This window comes from Olea europaea, chromosome 10 (assembly GCF_002742605.1).
Source record: "Olea europaea var. sylvestris chromosome 10, O_europaea_v1, whole genome shotgun sequence".
Taxonomy (NCBI): domain Eukaryota; kingdom Viridiplantae; phylum Streptophyta; class Magnoliopsida; order Lamiales; family Oleaceae; genus Olea; species Olea europaea.
In genome coordinates this window covers 21,995,718-22,016,695 of record NC_036246.1, presented here as the reverse complement: position 1 = coordinate 22,016,695, position 20,978 = coordinate 21,995,718, and the positions used below count along the sequence as shown (strand labels likewise).

At 31.4% G+C, this 20,978-nt stretch overlaps 1 protein-coding gene across 2 annotated transcripts; it reads right to left on the bottom strand.

The window, feature by feature from the left end:
• Positions 1–8,780: 8,780 nt before the first annotated feature.
• LOC111401498 (protein ELF4-LIKE 4-like) lies at positions 8,781–10,748 on the bottom strand. Of its 2 annotated transcripts, XR_002704022.1 has the most exons (3): positions 10,547–10,748; positions 10,361–10,468; positions 8,799–9,384 (listed from the first exon to the last, which is right to left on the bottom strand). XR_002704022.1 is itself a non-coding variant. In XM_023029255.1 (2 exons), the coding sequence occupies exon 2, from the start codon at positions 9,352–9,354 to the stop codon at positions 9,007–9,009; it is 348 nt and encodes a 115-aa protein (XP_022885023.1). In that variant the 5' UTR covers positions 9,355–9,384; positions 9,732–10,348; the 3' UTR covers positions 8,781–9,006. The 2 variants fall into 2 exon arrangements, 1 of the variants encoding a protein (XP_022885023.1); XM_023029255.1 differs by lacking the exons at positions 10,361–10,468; positions 10,547–10,748 and adding an exon at positions 9,732–10,348 and having other exon boundaries at positions 8,781–9,384.
• Between the last annotated feature and the right edge of the window lie 10,230 nt (positions 10,749–20,978).

Below are 20,978 nucleotides of genomic sequence, written 5' to 3'. Positions count from 1 at the left end.
TTATTCGCATCCATTCATTGTTTCCAGCCGATCATAATGATTCGACAACCCATTGGACTATTAACCTGTCATGTAGATGCCACATGAACACAACCATGTAGATGCCACATTACTTCAACGTCCACTTTGCCACAACATCCAATTTATATGACTTTCAAAGTATGAACTACAAAGTACGCTTTCAAAGCACTTAATGCATGCCTTGCAACGTGTTCATAACACCATCCACGTGTCTACCTTGCAACTAGCAAATGCTATCTTGGACACATTTAGGCTCTGTTTGACCAACATTCCTTCAAAAAAAAAAAAAAAAAAAAAAAAAAAGTTTTCGCCTGTGCATTGCACATGCTGTATTTCTCTGAAGGTTTTGTTAGTATAGCCGGATAATTTTGTTTCAAAATACAAAAAATAGCTCATTAATACAATTTGAAGACACACAAAGAATAGCTTCTTAAGAAAATATAACATAACAAGAGGAATACACAAATGTACTCTTCTTGAGAAAATATAACATAAAAAGAGCAATACACAAATGCATGTACAACAAAAAAATAAAATCAAATCAAATCAAGAGTAGTAGTTAGATCATTCATGTCTGCCACTTTTATAGGGAAGAGTTGATAGTGACCAATATTATCATCACTTGACACACAAAGAAACAAAAAATATTATACAGTATAGTGAGGAACCTTCAAATTTTTAGGCACAAGAACTGCAACACGACTTCAATGGAATTATTTTAAGAGGACATACATTAACGGCAGCCACTGTACGAGTAGTGTTCCTTGTCACATTAAAGTATTTACATTAGTAAAAACAAAAAGATATCAAAATATTTAAAGCAACTTTTTCAACCCAGAATTGTGAAGTAGCAAAACAGTTAAATCTTAACTAAAGATTGAACATCAGTTTGCTCCAGATTTATGGATTAGGTTGCTTTTCTTCAGGATTGTAGAAGTGACACATTGTTGGATTGCATTTTGTCAAAACAAGAAGTATTTTTTCACTCGGGTTTTTTCCCTAAGCCAAGAATATTGGGCTGTTCATCCGATTCGTATCTTTGTCAGGCTTCATTTTCTTGTTTGAGCCACTCTCAGCTTTTTCATCTGGAATTTGGATGAGAGCTCTTTTGCATTTAGCGTAGTTACTTCATCGGTGTTTGTGTAAACTTGGTTGTTTGTGATGTACATTTTGTTTATACCTTTCGTGGTTGTTTCATTTGAACTATCATCTTTGTGATTGAGCTGTTGATATTATTGGTTGCAGGAGAGGAATCCAATTCCACAATTCTATTAGTGACTGTTGTTGAAGAATTAGATATGAAGATGATTTCATATCGGTATTCAGGTAGATTCTGTCTTTTTGGTGTCACTTTTAGGTAGAAGAGTTGTTCCTCTTTTTTCCCAGTCCTTATCACGTTGCTCAATTGTACATCCGAATCCTACTATATGGTGATTATGGTTGTGTGTGATGTATTTACGTATAGGAAAAAATTGTTAAAGAGTTTAGTAGAACCTGGGGTGACCTTTTCAAAATGGTTCATCATTTTTGTAGCAGGACCTTCCAATAACGTTTCTACCGTTTTGCCTATCATGCTTGCATCCTATGCTCCATATCTATCTTCAAAGTGCACAAATGCATTTGCTCTGTGTAAAGAAGTTCATGAAATTACATATTTTGTTTTACCAAATGAAGAGTTGTTTGTAATAGATAGTTGAATATATGCTTAGAGGTGCGTCTTACCTTGGTATTGCTTTAGTGTGTTCAAACTTGTAGAAACGACACTTATGAATTTGTCCCAAGTCTACATTGGATATTCTGCTACAATTGCTGGACATGTACTAGAATTTTTGGTGTATTGTAGTAATTTTTCATTGGGCTTTCACCCAATAAAATTTTTTCTGTAGGTAAAAAGTTTTTGTGGAGTTAGATGAGAAATATAGTAGTCATAAAAATTGTAGGTGTTTTTGTAGTTTTGACTATAGATAATAATGTGTGCAGTGTATATTTAGTTAAGTTTAATTAAGTGTTTGTGAAATTACTCCTAGATAAGCTCCTTGTAAATCAACAATTAATGTGAACTTATGTTCATCTGGAGGTGAAATTTTCTGGTGGTGTGATTGCAACGGATGGCTTATCTTCAATTAGATTGTCAAGTTTTTCTTTGTTTGTTTTAATCCTATAATAAAGAAGGCAAAAAATAAGTATGAAATTTACTATTATGAATAAATTATATGATGATGGGAAAGGTAAAGAAGTTTTTTAGTTGTGCTTGATGACCATTCTTTGTAATTTGCTACAGTTAAAATTTCCGCGTTAATGAAAAAAGTGTTGTTGACTTTAGTGGAAAGTGTAACACCTAAAAAAACAAAGAACATGTGAATTATATTATGAGGTATCTTTTTCTTTTCTTTTTTTAATTTGTAATATTATTGTAAAGAAAATGTTGTATTTGTATTATGTTTACCATTGTATGAAGAGACTTTTAGATTGGTTGCCCATATGATAGATTTGTTGACATATGGTTGACTTCAACCTCAATGTTTTAATCATAAGAAACAAGATTAACATTATTTTTAACAATTTATTTTGAGTAATAATAGTTCAATGTTAAAATCTATCAAGCATTATATATTGGACTTGAAATGAAGATCAGATTGGAAGTTGTTTGTGTATTCAAATCAAATCATTCGAGATGAGAGTTTAAAAGATAAATGCTAAGAAAAGTCAAGATCGAAGTCAAGCATTAAAGAATCATAACAAGAAAGATAAAGAGCAAAAGTTCAAGAACCAAACATGAAAGAAACTTCGAAACAAGATCAAAGACTAGACTTTCTAAATCATATGTAAAGGTATAACACTTTGATCCTTAGTAATGAATGACAATGACTCAAAAATTATTTTTGCACGAAAAGTTATTTTTTACTATCATTTGCATAAAATGTTTTAATCAAAAGTAAGATTGATTTTTTTTTTTTAAAGTCATACTTGAACTTGTTCTTTAGAGAAAAAAAAAAAGTCAACGGTCAACCGGACATCCGGTTCGCCAACCGTCAATTTTTTTACTGTTGCACAACGGCTAGTTTGGTCATCCGATCGCAAGTAGACGTCCGGTTCAGTAGAAACTTTTCGTTTTGAATTTTATAAATATCATTTCACTTCCATTCATCATAACAGCTATGAAGAGAGTTTCCTTGTAAGATATATTTGTAAAAAAATCTTATTTGAGCTTAATTTTTATTTTCATTTCATTTAATTCTTCACAGCAAAAACTTTGATTGTTGAATCAAAATTCTTAAATCATTTCTTTCATCAAAGTTTTTCATTTTCCTTTGTCCTTAATTTATTTGTATTAATTTTAAAAAAGAGATATAAGTAGTAATGTGAAAAGAACTTACCGATAATGGGATCAAGCCAAAGTTGTGAAAGTGTTGGTTGATGTAACTGGAGAAAGATATCTTTGATGTATTGTTAAGGTTAGACATTGAAGGAATAAGTGTGAGTATTATATGCTAAAGGAGTGGTATTTATAGAACATGTAGGAGAGTGTAATATTAAAGTAATTGCCTCTAATTTGCAAATATACACTTGGCTATTTTGTAGAGAGAAGGATTGAAGTGGTTACACATGTATATAGCAGTAAAATATTTCCTCTCGTGGATGGTAAAGTTGACACGAGTTGAGGCAATTGTTCATCATTAGTAAGTAAGCTTAATAAAAAATGTCTTTGAAGATGGTTTATGTATATAGAGTTGGAAAGTTTTCATGAAAAGTTGGTATTATCTCTTATCTTAATAATGTATACAAGTGTCATCTCTTAATGTATTTTAATGTCATCTTTTATACAAGTATAAGTTGTAAAATAGTTATGCTATTTTATATATATTATTACTATGAGAAAATGTGTAGGGATTAACTCATTTCTAATAATAAACATGTAAATTATTAATATGGTTGTTTGAATGGAGATAGTGGTTTTCAGTGAAAGTACCTTTTATGCATGGTTAATCATTTTTGTACTCAGTTTGGACATTGTGATTACTTGTCTCACTACTTTTCTGCATCACATGAAACGAAATTATCGAATAAGAAAAATGTGCAATTGTAATTATAAGGGTGAACAATATTGGTAAGATAAGAATTGCATTTATTGATGATAGACAATTGGAGTTCTAGCTTAGTACAATTGCATTTATTGATGATAGTAAAGCCTCAAGGGCAGTGTATAAACATGCTGCATCACACTTCTGCCTTTGCCACAAATGCATAGTTGAAGGAATAAGTGTGAGTATTATATGCTAAAGGAGTGGTATTTATAGAACATGTAGGAGAGTGTAATATTAGAGTAATTGCCTCTAATTTGCAAATATACACTTAGCTATTTTGTAGAGAGAAGGATTGAAGTGGTTACACATGTATATAGCAGTAAGATATTTCCTCTCGTGGATGGTAAAGTTGACACGAGTTGAGGCAATTGTTCATCATCAGTAAGTAAGCTTAATAAAAAATGTCTTTGAAGATGGTTTATGTATATAGAGTTGGAAAGTTTTCATGAAAAGTTGGTATTATCTCTTATCTTAATAATGTATACAAGTGTCATCTCTTAATGTATTTTAATGTCATCTTTTATACAAGTATAAGTTGTAAAATAGTTATGCTATTTTATATTATATTATTACTATGAGAAAATGTGTAGGGATTAACTCATTTCTAATAATAAACATGTAAATTATTAATATGGTTGTTTGAATGGAGATAGTGGTTTCCAGTGAAAGTACCTTTTATGCATGGTTAATCATTTTTGTACTCAGTTTGGACATTGTGATTACTTGTCTCACTACTTTTCTGCATCACATGAAACGAAATTATCGAATAAGAAAAATTTGCAATTGTAGTTATAAGGGTGAACAATATTGGTAAGACAAGAATTGCATTTATTGATGATAGACAATTGGAGTTCTAGCTTTTTACTATTGCATTTATTGATGATAGTAAAGCCTCAAGGGCAGTGTATAAACATGCTGCATCACACTTCTGCCTTTGCCACAAATGCATATTGTGTGAAGAAATTATACCTGAATTATGCAGAAGAAAATGTCTTCACCTAAAAATTATTCATAAATATTTACCTCTGTTTTTATTTAATTTAGGCTCCGTTTGGTAACTATTTTTTTCAAAATGTATTTTCTATCTTTTCTTTTCAACCACACATTCTTTCTTAAAATAATATTACACGTAAATAAAAAACTTTTCCTTGTTTCTCAACCACATATTTCACATCAATTTACTATTCTAAAATGCATTTTTACATATAAAAAAAAATACCTACAAACACCCCCTTAATGTATCGTTGGGGTTGATGAACTTAAATTGTTTTTGTAGTTTACGTGCTTGTGTTATATTATTACTATGAGAAAATGTGTAGGGATTAACTCATTTCTAATAATAAACATGTAAATTATTAATATGGTTGTTTGAATGGAGATAGTGGTTTCCAGTGAAAGTACCTTTTATGCATGGTTAATCATTTTTGTACTCAGTTTGGACATTGTGATTACTTGTCTCACTACTTTTCTGCATCACATGAAACGAAATTATCGAATAAGAAAAATTTGCAATTGTAGTTATAAGGGTGAACAATATTGGTAAGACAAGAATTGCATTTATTGATGATAGACAATTGGAGTTCTAGCTTTTTACTATTGCATTTATTGATGATAGTAAAGCCTCAAGGGCAGTGTATAAACATGCTGCATCACACTTCTGCCTTTGCCACAAATGCATATTGTGTGAAGAAATTATACCTGAATTATGCAGAAGAAAATGTCTTCACCTAAAAATTATTCATAAATATTTACCTCTGTTTTTATTTAATTTAGGCTCCGTTTGGTAACTATTTTTTTCAAAATGTATTTTCTATCTTTTCTTTTCAACCACACATTCTTTCTTAAAATAATATTACACGTAAATAAAAAACTTTTCCTTGTTTCTCAACCACATATTTCACATCAATTTACTATTCTAAAATGCATTTTTACATAAAAAAAAAATACCTACAAACACCCCCTTAATGTATCGTTGGGGTTGATGAACTTAAATTGTTTTTGTAGTTTACGTGCTTGTGTGCGTAGTCTATATGTGGAATGGTTTAGAATGCGTTTAATTTGTTGTTTTGAAGTCATTTTCAGTTTTAATTTTTAAAACACTCCAAATGCGTTTAGCATGTTACTTTAAAAAATGCGTTTTCAAAAACAAAGAAAATTTGACAATATAAAATTCAAAACAAGGAAAATGAATTTAAAAATTTATCAAATTAAAATAATTAATAAAATCACACAAAATCTACCCAAATACAAATACTCATCTCTCTCTCTCCAAGCACCACAAAAAATGATTTATTATGTAAGTGCTTAAATATTACGAGTGACAATGATTTAGCCCTTGTTTGTGCCTCCATTTTTTCAAGAATACATTTTTTCTAAACTTATTTTCAACCACATATTTTTACATAAAATAATTATACACGTATTTCAAAAAAATTCCTTACTTTTTAACTACACTTTTTTCAAAAAACTACTATTCTAAAATGCATTTGTATACGAATGATTTTGATGTGATTGTTGAAAATATACTTAAAATGATTCCTTTTTTTTTTTTTAACCAACTTTAAAATTTATATTTTTATATCACATATTAGCATAAAATTGATATGTTTTATTACATAATCAAATTAATTGAAGACATATTATAAAAGTGTTTTTAAAATTTTTAAACCAAACGCTTTTTTAGTTTTTCGTTATGAGAAATAGTTTTTCAGAATGACAAACAAAATGTGTTTTCTGTAATCTTAAAATAATCCATCAAAGCTCAAATTAGAAGAAGAATTCAAAAATGAAAACAAAAAACAGAAACTCAAAAACCAAATGCACCCTTAATTTTTTCACAAGTTTTTCGCAAGTTTTATTGCTATTTCCACAACTGTTTACAAGAATCAAATGATTATTGATTGTCTAACAAAGATTAACCTCCCATCATTCATACATATAAAGCTTTTTAACAAAGGTACTTTGGAGGTTTTTTTAAGCCCTGTTTGGTAGCAATTTTTCATCCTAAAAAATTTAAATTTTTATCGTTATTTCACTATTTCAATCGTCATTTTTGACTTCTTTACTCATACATGAGATTCAATTTTCTTTCTAACAATAAAAAATCAATTACCATAATCACTATCGATCGAACTCCAAATTTGTCTAAAAACATGCATAGTCGAGTAATTATATCGCTGTAATTAACTCATGACAAAATTTAGTTACCACATAATTAGCTCTTTTATTTGCCAAGGTTTGCTAAAAAAATCATTATTAAACCCATCAATTTAAATGATGTATAATTTGTAAGGAATTCAAGACTCTGAATTTGCTCTCACATCGCCTATGCACTTATTTTGCATTTAAATAAATAATCGATTTGTACATAAATAAATGTTCACTAAATATTTCCTTTTTAACTTTCTAGGCATTTTCATTTTCCCTTCTATTTTTTGTTCGCAACTCCATTTCATTATTTTTACTTTTTGGCCAACTACACCAATATATCATCGTTTCTATGAGATAAATCAACAAACATAAAGTGACTTGATTATAACACCAGCTAAACTTCGATGATCAAATTGTAACATAATTCATTTTAACGAAACTTTTATTATTTTATTTATAATAGCTACGTCTTCAAGATTTTGTGTTCTAAATTAAGCATTTGTTTGACCCCCATTAAATTATAATTCATTCTTCACCATCTTTTATCAATCGCACAATTTTCAATAAATTAATATTTCATGTAAATCCAAAATTTTTCTTTATTTTTAACCTCACATTCTCCAAAAAATTATTATTTCAAAATTAATCTCTTGTTTGAGTCTCATTCTTTTAATAAGAATGAAGTTTTTGATTAGTGCATTGATAAGAAATATGTGGTTAAAAAATAAAAAATAAAAATTTTGAATTTACATGTAATATTACTTTTGGGGTCGTTTGTTTTTCATTTTTGTAAAAATAAGAATGAAAAATATATTCATTATGAACCTTACGCAAGAGATAGAAATTCATATTTGGTGGCTTGATGTGATAGATAACGGTCATATTTTTCATTTTAATGGAGAAATAATGTGAAACAAACAGGTTATTGAAGAATGTGTGATTGAAATGATATCAAAATACTGTTTAAAAATATATTTTTTTAAAATAATAGGGCTCATACGGGGCCTAAATTGTCATTATAACGACAAAATAATGGGGCAAATTCCTTTCTATCTTGTGATTTGACATAACAAGTTGCAAATCTTATGTTCCTTGTACGTACCTCTCTTGAGAACCTTCAAATTAGCTTTCTACAAGATTCTTTTCTTAATGAATAAAGATTCTGTCTACAAACTACTAAGTAACAACCGAAACATCACAATTAAGTGGGACAAAACAATGGTCAAATAACTAATAATCTTTTGCATTAGAATGTAGTTGTGTGGTGAGTAATAATCCAAAATACCAGAATTATTCAAATTTCAAAAGTCATTTCAAAAATTCCATTCTCAACCCAACAATTCCATAGAGGACACAACAATTATCAATCACTCGAGAATATCTTTAGTCAAAAATGGGAAAAAAAATAAAGGGACAGTTGAAACTTCCAATTGAACTCGACCGGTACGTCCTCAATACCGTCTAATGACTACCAATGCACCTTAACAAACATGCCATTAGAACAGAAGACGACAAATTATCTTGTGACAATAGAAAAATGCATAGATCGAAATTTGAAGACAACTCTTTCTTTTCAATGAAAAAGTTACAGAAATTACAAAAGTAGGTGTATCAATTATTTTGCTTGTGGAAGAAATTGCTCATTATGAAGGCTAAGATTAAGAAAATTTCATTGCTATTTGAGTTACTCTATTCAGGTTACACCAGTCCAAGGATTAGGCATACCCCTCTATCAGAATCGAAAGTCGGATCAATCGCTGGATCGGTTTCTCTTTTGCCCACCTGTTCCATCGGATTTAGTAGTTCCTGCTGATTCTCCTTCGGAAGAAGCCTCCATAGATTTGGCAAAAGAATTGGAAAGATTCGCATAGAGTTCAGCTACCCTTCTAATGTTGTTGTTGAGCTCTCTAATTAGACCTGCATTTCGACTCAAATTATCCGGAATCTTGGACTCGTGATTTTGGTTGATCTCCCTGATTAGCACTCTGTTTTGGTCCAAAATATTTTGAACTTGAACAAAATTTTTCTGAAACGTCTCAAGAACCTTGGCCTCAATTTGCGGACCATTGGCAATGCCAGAAAATAGATTGTCTTCCATGCCTTTTGGTTTCAAATGTAATTAGAACCACTGCAATTTTAGGAAGAAACCACAAAATGTCACAATTAATCCAAGATTCCCTACATCTTCCCCCAATTAGAATTAAGCCTAAGCTGAAACGGCCAAAACCCGTCGATTTTATGGGTTGAAATTACACTACATAGATTTTGGGTGATTTTTAAATAATCCCATATCGTTCCTCAAAAAAACTAGCAAACATCGATTTTTTCAAACCCTCGTAACGGTGCCACCCAAAACCGGTGGAAAAAACTCCCAAGCAGTCCCTAAGCCTAAGACTAAGCCTAACCCCAATCATGAAAGTCATATAATGCAAAACGAAATGAAAAAAGCACATAAGCAAATACATAGGTTCGTACTCATTCACTGCCAATTCGAGAGCATAATGTACTCTCCATACCAAGATGAGAGAGGATTGCAACTGCGATCTCACGTTTCTTAATCTTAAAAATCAACCCCTAAACTGATCCTCGTTTGATGGATTAAGCATACATTATGATTAGGCTCCATGGATTGCCCTTTTTAATATTCAAACATGGTATTTGAAAGTAACCAAAAAAAAAAAACAGATAAGTACTTCTATTCTATATACAAAAAAGCTGACTTCTTTATTGATGAAAGAACCTTTCCCATTTATGTTCTCTTAAAACTAAACAAAACTCTGATATTCTGGATGTTAAATCTCCATTACCCCTAAATAACCCAAATCAAAATTCTCTTACAAAATTCAACAAAATCTTCAATCCTCAAAAGCAAATCGCTGTTATTCTTGAGAAGAGGGAAAAAATCCCAAAAGAATCAGGACCAAGTTTTCGCAGAAAGTGAGAACTAGATTAATTTCCAGATAATAAATTTGTAAATTTGAAAAGAATAGCAGAATTTCTAGAATGTTCTTGTGGTTTACCTTGAAATTGAAGAACATAAATTATATATATTTCCAACAAATTTTGTGGAGAAACGTCAACGGAGGAATCAGACTACAGTTTACCTTGAAATTGAAGAACATTATTTATATATTGCCAACAAATTGTGTAGAGAAACTTCAACGGAGGAATCAGACACTACCCTTTACGGGATTAAACAGATGCTCTGAATTCTGAAATCATGAGCATACAGTTAGAGAGAGAAAGAGATATATATAATTATACAGACACTGTAAGAGATTTTACAGTACATGTCGAGTCGCACGGAGGAGGACCCGCCGCAGCTGCGGTGGACCTGGTGGATGAGGAGTTGATTTTTCTCTTTCTAAGACTATTGTAGTGTGTGATGACAGGTGGACAAATACTTTCTCTCTCCCTCCTCCTGCGGGATTCTTTCACCATTCATTGCTTGCATTTTATAGGACGATGGAAAAGTCTTCAAATGCCCTTTGTTTGTTATTTTTTGTGTGATTCCTGTGGGTAGAAGAGTTTCTATTGCACCATGCTCGTGAGACTACACGCTAACGTATAGATTTTAATTATATTATTATCTATTATTATTTTTTGAATTATATTGTTGCAAGTAATAACGCCTCGACCATTCTTCTTTCATGTATAAGGTGTCTCACGTTATTCAATGTGTTAAACTTGTGCGTTTAATTATACTGTTTATTATTTTTCACATTGAATTGTATTGTTGCAAGTGTAAACGTTCTGACTATTTTCCTTCCATGTATAAGGGGTATCTCTTTCGATGTATTGAAACTTTACTCAAAAAAGTTGATGCAATTTTGGAATCGAGAGTGAGTTGTTCTAAATCATATATTTTATTTGCTTTGGTATTTCGTTTTAGTGTTATTATTGGTTCTAGATAGTGTTTAAATCGTAACATAGTGATCTGATCAATAATGCGCCTTTTAAGCCATTATGTTGAGTGACCTATTATCTCCAAATGATTGTTGATTTAAGTGATTTTTTATACATTTATTCGGTCCACAAAACAAGACAGATTGTTAATAAAATTGGTTGAATATGACTTAATTTTATGCAATTTTGTTTGTAGGACAATACTGATGGATATGATGGAACTCAGGAAAAAATATACGAAAAATGACCAAAACAAAAGAAAACGAAAGTTCAGGGATCAGAGTGCAAATATTCAAAAGATGACTCGGAAGACGAATTGAGAATGAAAATGAGCTAAGTATCAACTTGGTGATAATATGGGATGATAGAAGGAAGAAAATGAAGAAAAATGACCAGAATGAAAGTTCAGGGACTAAAATGTAAATAACTAAAAGATGAACCGAAAGCATAGACGAAGGTGTTAAAAATCATTGACCAATTTGTTGAAGATTTGAAGTATTAGAAGAAGACAAATGAGAAAATAAGTCAAAATGCAAAAAAATTGAAGGTCAGGAACCAAAACGCCAATTTCAAGAAGAAAACTTATACCATGAGTCGCATGGTGGTAATCAGAAAAATTGAAGGGACAATTATGCATAATCATGTGGTCGCATGGAAATGACACGAAATTTCTAGTTTCCTTTTCTGCTTAAAGCTCTTATGGAAACAAGTCACGGGAGATATATAAAAACCTTAGAGCCGTCAATTGAAGGGGAGATCGCATTGGGAGAGAAAATAACACATGTTGTATGTGGTTTTGCACCACAAGAACGAAGAGAAACGTGAAGATCGACGGGATCACAAGACAAATCTTACACCAGTGAGTCGCTTCTTAAAGTTTTTGTGTATATTGTTAATTTCTCAATGTTAGGCTAAATTTTCATGTATTAGGTGATCGATGAACCTCTTGATGTAACTTTTTAATTTCTCGATTTGCAATTTTGACATCATACCACGTTATTGAATTTTGAATGATTTATATAAAATTAATTGCTTCCATAATTATGTACACGTAATTGTGTGAGTGGCGACTTATTTCATATATTCGAGAGAAGGGGAATGAGTTTGCAGGGTAGAAATCATTGTAGGATCCTATTGGGGATAGAGATATGCCGCTCTGGCTTGCGTAAATCTTTAAGTGCTCACAAAATCACACGCACTCTTGTATATTTGCACCCGTCATGGAGATATAGGCTGGTTATGTATGAGAGTAAGCTCAACTTTACTTGAGAGAGACTGATGGATAGATTTAAGAGCATTGATTCTTCAAAAAATCAACGTGTTGTCAATTCATGAAATTAGGATTAAAAGTAAGCATTTTTGAGGATTCGTGATCCCAGTACGCTTCATATTCATTAATTACATCTATCTTGCATTCAAAACGTCACTTTGCATTATAGTTCATCAAATTCGCATACAATTGCATATTTAGTCTAGGTTAGAGTTAATCAATTCATAATTCTCCTGTTGAATTATTTAGTTTCAGTAAAGGTCGAGTTTGATAGAATTAAACTACTCAATCTCTGTGGAATGACATTCGGACTCTAATTTTCCACTTTATTACTTATTGCAAATCGTACACTTGCAGAATCAAATCGTAAGAAAAATTTTGTAAACAATTGTCTCTTCACCTAGGTTTTGACTTATCACTGCATGAAATTAAAACAATGTATAGCAACACGTCACATAATATATTACAAGTGACATTACATTTGAAGTGACTTGTTACTATTTACTACTATTGAGTACTAACCAATTTTATTGTTACTATATACTACTATTGAGCCTGTTTGAGAGTGATTTTGAGAATTGATTTTTTGACCGTTAGGAGAAAAGTGAGGTCCACCTGTGAGAAAAGAAGTCAAATATAACGGCTGGGCCTGGAATAGTGAAATAACGAACAAAAAATTAATTTTTTTGGTGAAAAAATCGGGCCCAAACAGGCCGATAATTTAAATAATTTATAAACACTTCCCTCTTATATTCTAACATCTCTAATTTATTTTAGTTATAAAAAGATCCTACAGCTAGTAATTTATTATAGCACTTAGGATTTATGAACTAAAATTATAGTCTAAAATTGAATTCCTAAAGACAAAGTACTTATTTGACACACTTTAATTTATTTTACGATTTGCTATATAATCATTTTTAACTATATATTCATACAATAAAATATTCAACACATACACTAAAAACATTTTTATGCTTTTTAACCGTACATTCTTCTTAAATTCACTATTCTAAAACTCTTTTTTCTTATAATAATTGTTGTCAAACAGGCCTAAAGTGTGTTCGATATGTTGAACTCGATATTTGTAAGGTAATAAAGCCATATCAATTGCCATACTTAAAAATTATGAGGCCAAATTGATATTCTTTCTTAAATATAGGATTGGAAATGCAATTTTCCTCACTTCATCAATACATTATTTTCAGCAAAACAAATCCCTGGGAAAACGCTTCGAACCCAAAATCTTAATCTGCAAATCCGATATACAGAATTTGAATTGCCCGCCAAAACCACCGTTCAACACCAATTTCGCCACCATCACATGCCCACTTTTGCTGTCACATGGATTCCATACTCCATTCAGAACCTATGGTCCAAACTCGTCCTGTCCCTTTCTTCCCACGGCCTATCCCTCAGCCCCAACGTGAAGCGCGCCTTATGGGTCAACTTCCTGGGCATTCCAGGCTTTCAGTTCGAAATAAGAGTTAAAGTTTCTTGTAATTCCAAGGAAGATTTGATGACGTACTTAGTAGAAGAATGGGAATAGATGAATTTAAAAGTTGTAGCCCCAGAAATTCCGATGAATCATTTTATTGGAATTTATGATATTAAGGCCTCAGATTCCAGTATTTCCCAACCCCAGCGTCGAGCCCTGGAATTCCTCGCAGTTGCGCAGTTTGCTTCAGTTTCTCTTTCTTTAATTGTAAGGTGCACGGTGGTACAAAATAAGTAAACGATGTTCAAGCCCTATGCATATTTGTATTCTAGAAAAATTTTAAATTATTATTTTTTTTAAATAAAAAATGTAGGATTGAATTGAATGTTTTCCAAAGTTTGGATGTCAGATTTTTTTTTTTTTATTATTTATGTTTACTAAATTTTTATTTGCTTTGTTCTAGAAGATTGTGAATTAAAAAAAAGAAGAAGAAGATAATGGTAACTTTGTATTTAATGGATGGGATGCAATTTGTGCAAGTTCAATAACCATTTAAAATTAATTCAAAGTACAGTAAATAAAGCGTGACAAAGAACAAAGTTCAATGAAGCACTTTCAACCACGCATTGCTTATTTAGCAATTTTAACTATTCCAACATATCAAGTCAAATTTCATTTGTCCACTTGTAGATGATGTATGGAATGTAATTTAAAAGCAATTTAAACATCACGAGGAGCAAAGTCAATATGTAATAACTCGGAATTCCTCTTTTCTTCGAGAGTTAATTGTTTGAATACACACATCGAACTTCGGATAAGGTCGTGTTTCTTTTATTGTACTTTAATTTGCACTACATTACTCATTAAACTTTATGAAGTTTCCTCCAATTGTACATCGGGCAACTTTCCAACCCTGTCAAAGTGGATAACGAAATACACACATGGCCAGTTAAATCTCTCCAAGTCAATAATTACATGCTAGCTTATTAATCACAAATGCACCTCGGTGAATTAGTGTTAGTTCTCAAAGGATGTCACCAGATAATAATACCATTGCAGCCAAGCCTGTCGGAAAAGATGAAACACCGAATTGACATGCCTAAAAACCACCATAGCAAAGCCCTAAGAATCGACTCTAAAGCGCCCCAAATGTGATTTGAAAGTTTTATATAGAGTAATTAGAATTGGAAGCTCTATTCTAATTCATTGATATTCAACTACTTATATACAAAATATATGACAAATCTTATATGGAAATTCTTGATTCTAGGAGCTATAAAAGGTTAAATCAAATCTATAAAATGTCTGCTATCTGTACATATTTGATTTAGATTTCTCCAGCAATATACTAGTAATATTGATTTACTTAATTCTTGTGATTTATTGCTTCATTGCCACCACCAATAGGATCATTGTCTTCATCATTATTGACTGCTTCATTATCAAGATTATTTTGATAATTTCCCTTGACACATCCCCTCAAGTTGGAGTGAGAATGGACATGAACACCCAACTTGCTTCAAAATATAGTAAAGGCATCTTTAGGTAATGGTATTGTAAAGATGTCTGCTTGTTGAGAGGAAGATGAAATGTACTGTGTTACAAGTGTTCCCATAATAATCTTTTCATGGACAAAGTGGTAGTCAAGTTCAATGCGTTTTGAGTGGGCATTAAACATTGGATTGATTGGCAAGTATAATGCTTATATTGTCACAGAACAATTAAGGAGGTTGTGAGAGTAACACACCCATATCTCGTAGCAGAAGTGTTAAGTAAGTAATTTCAGTTGTTGTGGAAGCCATAGAACGGTAATTCAGCTTCAGAGTTTGACTGAGAAATAGTCGATTGTTTCTTAGAGCCCCATGAAATGCAATTAGCCCCAAGATATACACAATTACTAGTGGTGCTTCATCGTATTGTAGGACAGCTACCCTAATCAGCATCGCTAAAGCCATATAGAGATAAGGACTTTGATAGAGATATCTCAAACCACCTAAATTCTTAGCACCTTTGCGATATTGCAAAATTTATTTGACAACCTTTAAATATATGAGAGTAGGATTACTAAAATTTTGACATACTCGATTAATTGCATAAATTATATTAGGTTTTGTGAAGGTAAGGTGATACGTTGCATATTACGTTCCAATTAATTTTCCTTACTTAACTTAAATGTGTCGTTTTAAATAGTAATATGGTAAGTAAGGGTCATTTCCGGCAAAAGATTGATTCAATTATGTCAATTGCGCACTAAAAAGTAAAATTAATAATAATAGACGAAATAGATTAAATGGGAGGGGGGTTTGGTTTGTTGAACTAAGGAAAATGATAAATTTAAACTAGAAAAGACTTGAAATCTAAAATAAACAAAGTGATTCTTGATTGAATGCGAGAAAATGTGATTGGGGGATATTTCGTCACCACGAAAATGATTTTCATATCAATTGCAACAATAGATTTTTGTTCTTAAGATTAACAACCATTCGACAATAATTACAAGGTCAATTACCTCAATCTCTTCTTATATGTTAGTCGAATAAAACAAACTCTTTACTCAACCTTATTCATTAAACAACCTAGAACAAGCTCTCTAGATTTAATTTAACAAACGCATTATAACAAAAGAGATGAACTGAATCAAAGGTAAACTCGCAAGCTCGGTTTACAAACTTAAGTGTTAATTCACATACATTCAATTGAAAATTCTTCATAATCTATCGAAATTTAATTGCTACTAGATTTTAGAATTAATAGCTATTACGTACTACTAATTCCAAAATAGCATTATCGAAACAACTTAACCATTTAGTTGTACACCTAAACAATCAAGAAGAACAAAATAAATATTTAATACAATGGATAAAACACATTAATCAAGAGAATTATAAAGCACAAATTAATTGAAAATCATAACTCGGGTTTGAAATAATCCCCTTTTTACAAAATATAATTAGTTACCCATGAAATATTCACAAATAACTAACAATTTCTTACAAAATATTGATGAAAAAAGTGAAAAGAAAAACTTACTGATAAAGAGAAAAATGGTTGAAAATGCTTCAATATCAATGGGTCATCTTCTCTAAGCTAATGCTTTGAAAATGCTTCAATATCAATGGGTCATCTTCTCTAAGCTAATGCACCATCTCCATGTTCCAATCTTCCCCAAAATATCTTAGAAAATAAAAGTGAAAGGAAAAGGAAAAAAAGAAAGAAAACAATAGACAAGAAGAAGAAGAAGAACCAGCTACCCCCTCTTTGTTCCAAGAATGAAGAAGTCTTGTGTTTGGTTGAATGTTTTAAACCAAAACCTAAAGGAAATTGCAGCATTGGTCTTTGGGATTTTGAAAACAATGAAAAACGGCCCGGGTGGCCCCTAGGCGCCACAGTTTCCGTTTTTGCTCGGGCTGGGGGCCACGGCGCCCCAGCTTGCTGATTTTTTTTTAAATCTTCTTTTGGTGGTATCTTTGGTCGTCTTCTTCGTTTGCCATAATCTTTAGCTCGTTTCTCGCATAAGTTCTTTCAATTCATCATTTAATCTCGAGTTTTAACCTACAAAATAAAAATAAGAAAAATAAGTAATAAATCGCTAATAAAACTCGCAAATATCTAAATTTAATGGTTCAAATAAGCTCAATAAACCCGCATTTATCATAAGGTATTGTAAAGTCCTAACAATACTTCGAAAAATAAAAGCATCCATTGATCGCCATTTACAGATATAGGCTTCTTTATAATGGTCATAGGAGTGGCATTGGAAGTACTTTCCAGCATTCGAGTTCTTTGGAGAAGATCTCGTGTATATTTACACTGTGAAAGAAAAACATCTCCATTGAAGAATTTAAATTCCATGCCAAGAAAATAATGCAAACTACCAAGGTTTTTTTATTGCAAATCTGTGACCAAGTTGTGTGATTAAATGAGAGATAAAGTTTTCACTATTGGTTGCAAGAAGAATATCATCCACGTATACTGTAGTAATAATATTGATGCGGTAAATGAACAAAGAAGAATCTGCTTTGTAGCAAAAACCAAGGCAAAGTAAAAATTGGAAGAGTTGATCAAATCAAGCACGGGGTGCTTATTTCAATTCATATAATATCTTCTTCAATTGCTCATCAAGGGATTTTGTTCCTCTTCTTATATTCATGAGCATATTTTTCAAAAAGTCCTTTTTCTCCACAGTTACAACGAGTAATTGCTCTTCAATGGAAGTCCAGAATCTTGTACATAGTATCAGCCTCGTAGTAGATTAAACTCATGAACTCTTTCTTCATTGTCCCAAGAAGCCATAAAGAAAGTAGTCCATCGTTGTTGATCCAAGGCTGATACAACGGATTTGGACTTATTTTGCTCTCATCATCTTCGATTTCCTCTTCTGATTTCTCACTACTAGTAAGGTGATGATACATACCAAGACTACGGATTAAAGGAGCGACTTTGGAGTACCATAAGAGCAAGTTTGACGTCCTTAGTTTAACTAAAATTAAGCTAGAGCACTGATGGAAGTCTTGAATTCTAAGTGTGGGTTCTTTGTTTAGGTTTGAAGATGAAGTCATAATTTCAAGGCTTGCAAGTTTTGGCTCTGATACCATGAAAGTTTTCTGCAGAGTAATTAGAATTGGGAGCTTTATTTTAATTGATTGATATTCAACTACTTGTATGCAAAATACTGGACAAATCTTATATGGAAATTTATGATTCTAGGAACTATAAAGGTTTACATCAAATTTGTAAAATGTTTGCTATTTATACATATTTGATACAGACTTCTCGAGTAATATTGATTTGCTTAATTCTTATGATTGATTGTTTCATTGCCACCATCAATCAGACCATTGTCTTCATCGGTACTGATTACTTCATTACCAAGGTTATTGTGGTAATTTCCTTTGACATGATCAGATCCACCAAACACCAAGTTTTTGCTACTATAACAATTACAATTTTCAAATAGCCATGGCATTTCTACCAAACTTGTAGAAGCACCTGGACCAGATGAGGAGCCTTGCGCAACATGCAGATTGGCAATGGCTGCCAAAAAGGTAAGAACATAAAGGTTTCTAATTCTCAAATTTATGGGGATTCGAGAAATTCCATTGGATCAACAATTATTGGGGGGTTAAAATTCTTTCAGGGTAATACCTGCAGATTTCTTGCTTGGATGGTTAAATTTTCTCAAGGTTGGACCATCCAAATACCGGTGTTTTTAACCAATTTTCCTCTTTTAAGGACATGCCAAAAAATTATACTTCTACAATTGTATCAAACCCTTGTTTCAGTCTTGATACTTTAGAAAGTTCTCATAAAGTGAATAAAAGGGATATGATAAATCACACCTGTCTCAATCCAATCGTTACATTAATTTACAATTCTTCATTATATCCAAACAAAAAAAAAAATACCTAAAAAAAAAGGAGATTCAAAAATGGGATTCAATTTTAATTTACCTTCTTCATTCAGACAAGGAGAAACTACTACTCTAATTTTTCTAGAAATAGGCGATAATCCTTTGAATGTTTGCAGCAATATAAAACTTCTATTGAGTCCTTGAGCTCTATCAACCAAGATTTGCACTCGAAATTGCAGCAATAAAGATTGGCTATGCTAGGGATGGCAACGGGGCGGGGCACCCCTAGCCCTACCTCCCCTCCCCTCTTCTCGCCCAAACCCCGCTCCATCCAAGTTTTTGCACCACTTAATTTTTTATATTTTCAAACTTTCTAATTATGTTATTATTAGAGAATAAAATAAAAATTCAAAATGAGTTTTTAACGGATGAATTGTCTAGAAATAAAATTATTTTTAATTTTTTTATTATTTTCCTTTAAAAAAATAAAAACTAATTTTACAAAAATAATTATTCAGAAAAATAAAATAAAATAAAAAATTATTTGAAAATTAAAAAAAAATTATCATCATTACTTTTTTAAAATTAATTTTATATATGCCCCTTTTAAAATTAATAAAAATGATAAAAGAAAATTGGGTGACCATAGTAAAATGTTATATGAGATTAGATGAAATTGGACGATTATGATGATACTAAGGACATGTTTCGTAGTGATTATGTGAATTGATTTTTTGATAGTTAGAGAGAAAAGTGGATCCACCTGTGAGTGAAGAAGTCAAAAATAACGGTTGGAATAATAAAATAACTATCAAAAAATTGATTTTTTTAAGTGAAAAATTGCTACAAACAGAGATTGGGTATAAAATTCATGATGAAACTCAGTATAAAGTTGAGACTTAACCCATTATTCAGCCCTTTTTGAGCCCCTTTTTTGAAAAAATGCATTTTTAATAGTGTTTTGACATTATTTCAATTATATTTTTCAATAAAATAATATTATATGCAAATTCAAAATTTTTTCTTATTTTTTAACCACACATTCCCGAGTGAAATGTTTGAAAAATCACTGAACTTATGCATTCGTCACAGACTACTCACCAAATTATAAAATATTTTAAAATGCTCACTGAACTTGTCCCATTTGCACTCCATCCCTCACTCCCCAAAATTTGTTAAATTTTTTGCTGACGTGGTGAATGGCAATCTTGCGTGGCGACTAACAGCGTGCCATATCACCTGTTAATCCTACTCACAATTAAAAATTATTTTAAACCTTAATTTAAAAAAAGAAAAAAAGAAAATGAGATTTTATGAAACCATGATTCTCATGGAAATTGTTTGAACTTTCAAATTCACTTTTTTAAACCGCACCCCCCCCCCAAAAAGGTGAGAGAAACATAAAAAACAAAATCAATTACATTTTTAACCCATTTTCCCCAAATCACGACAACCTTTCATTTCCATTACACTTTTAACCCATTTCCCGTAAATCAATTATTTTGCTTAACTATCCAAGAACCCTACCCAAATCTTGGAAATTTGTCCCACAATCGACCCCATATGTTCAAAATCTACAAATTACGCACATGGAGGGACCACCACATAAAGGTAACCTTAAGCAAAATTTTTATATATCTTTTGCTATTTTTGCACGTGATATCGATCGTAATGTATATTTTTTGTGTTGGATTTATGTGATGGTTTTCTGCTTTATGAATATATGAGACAAGTATATTAATATTTTCTTCTTTTTTA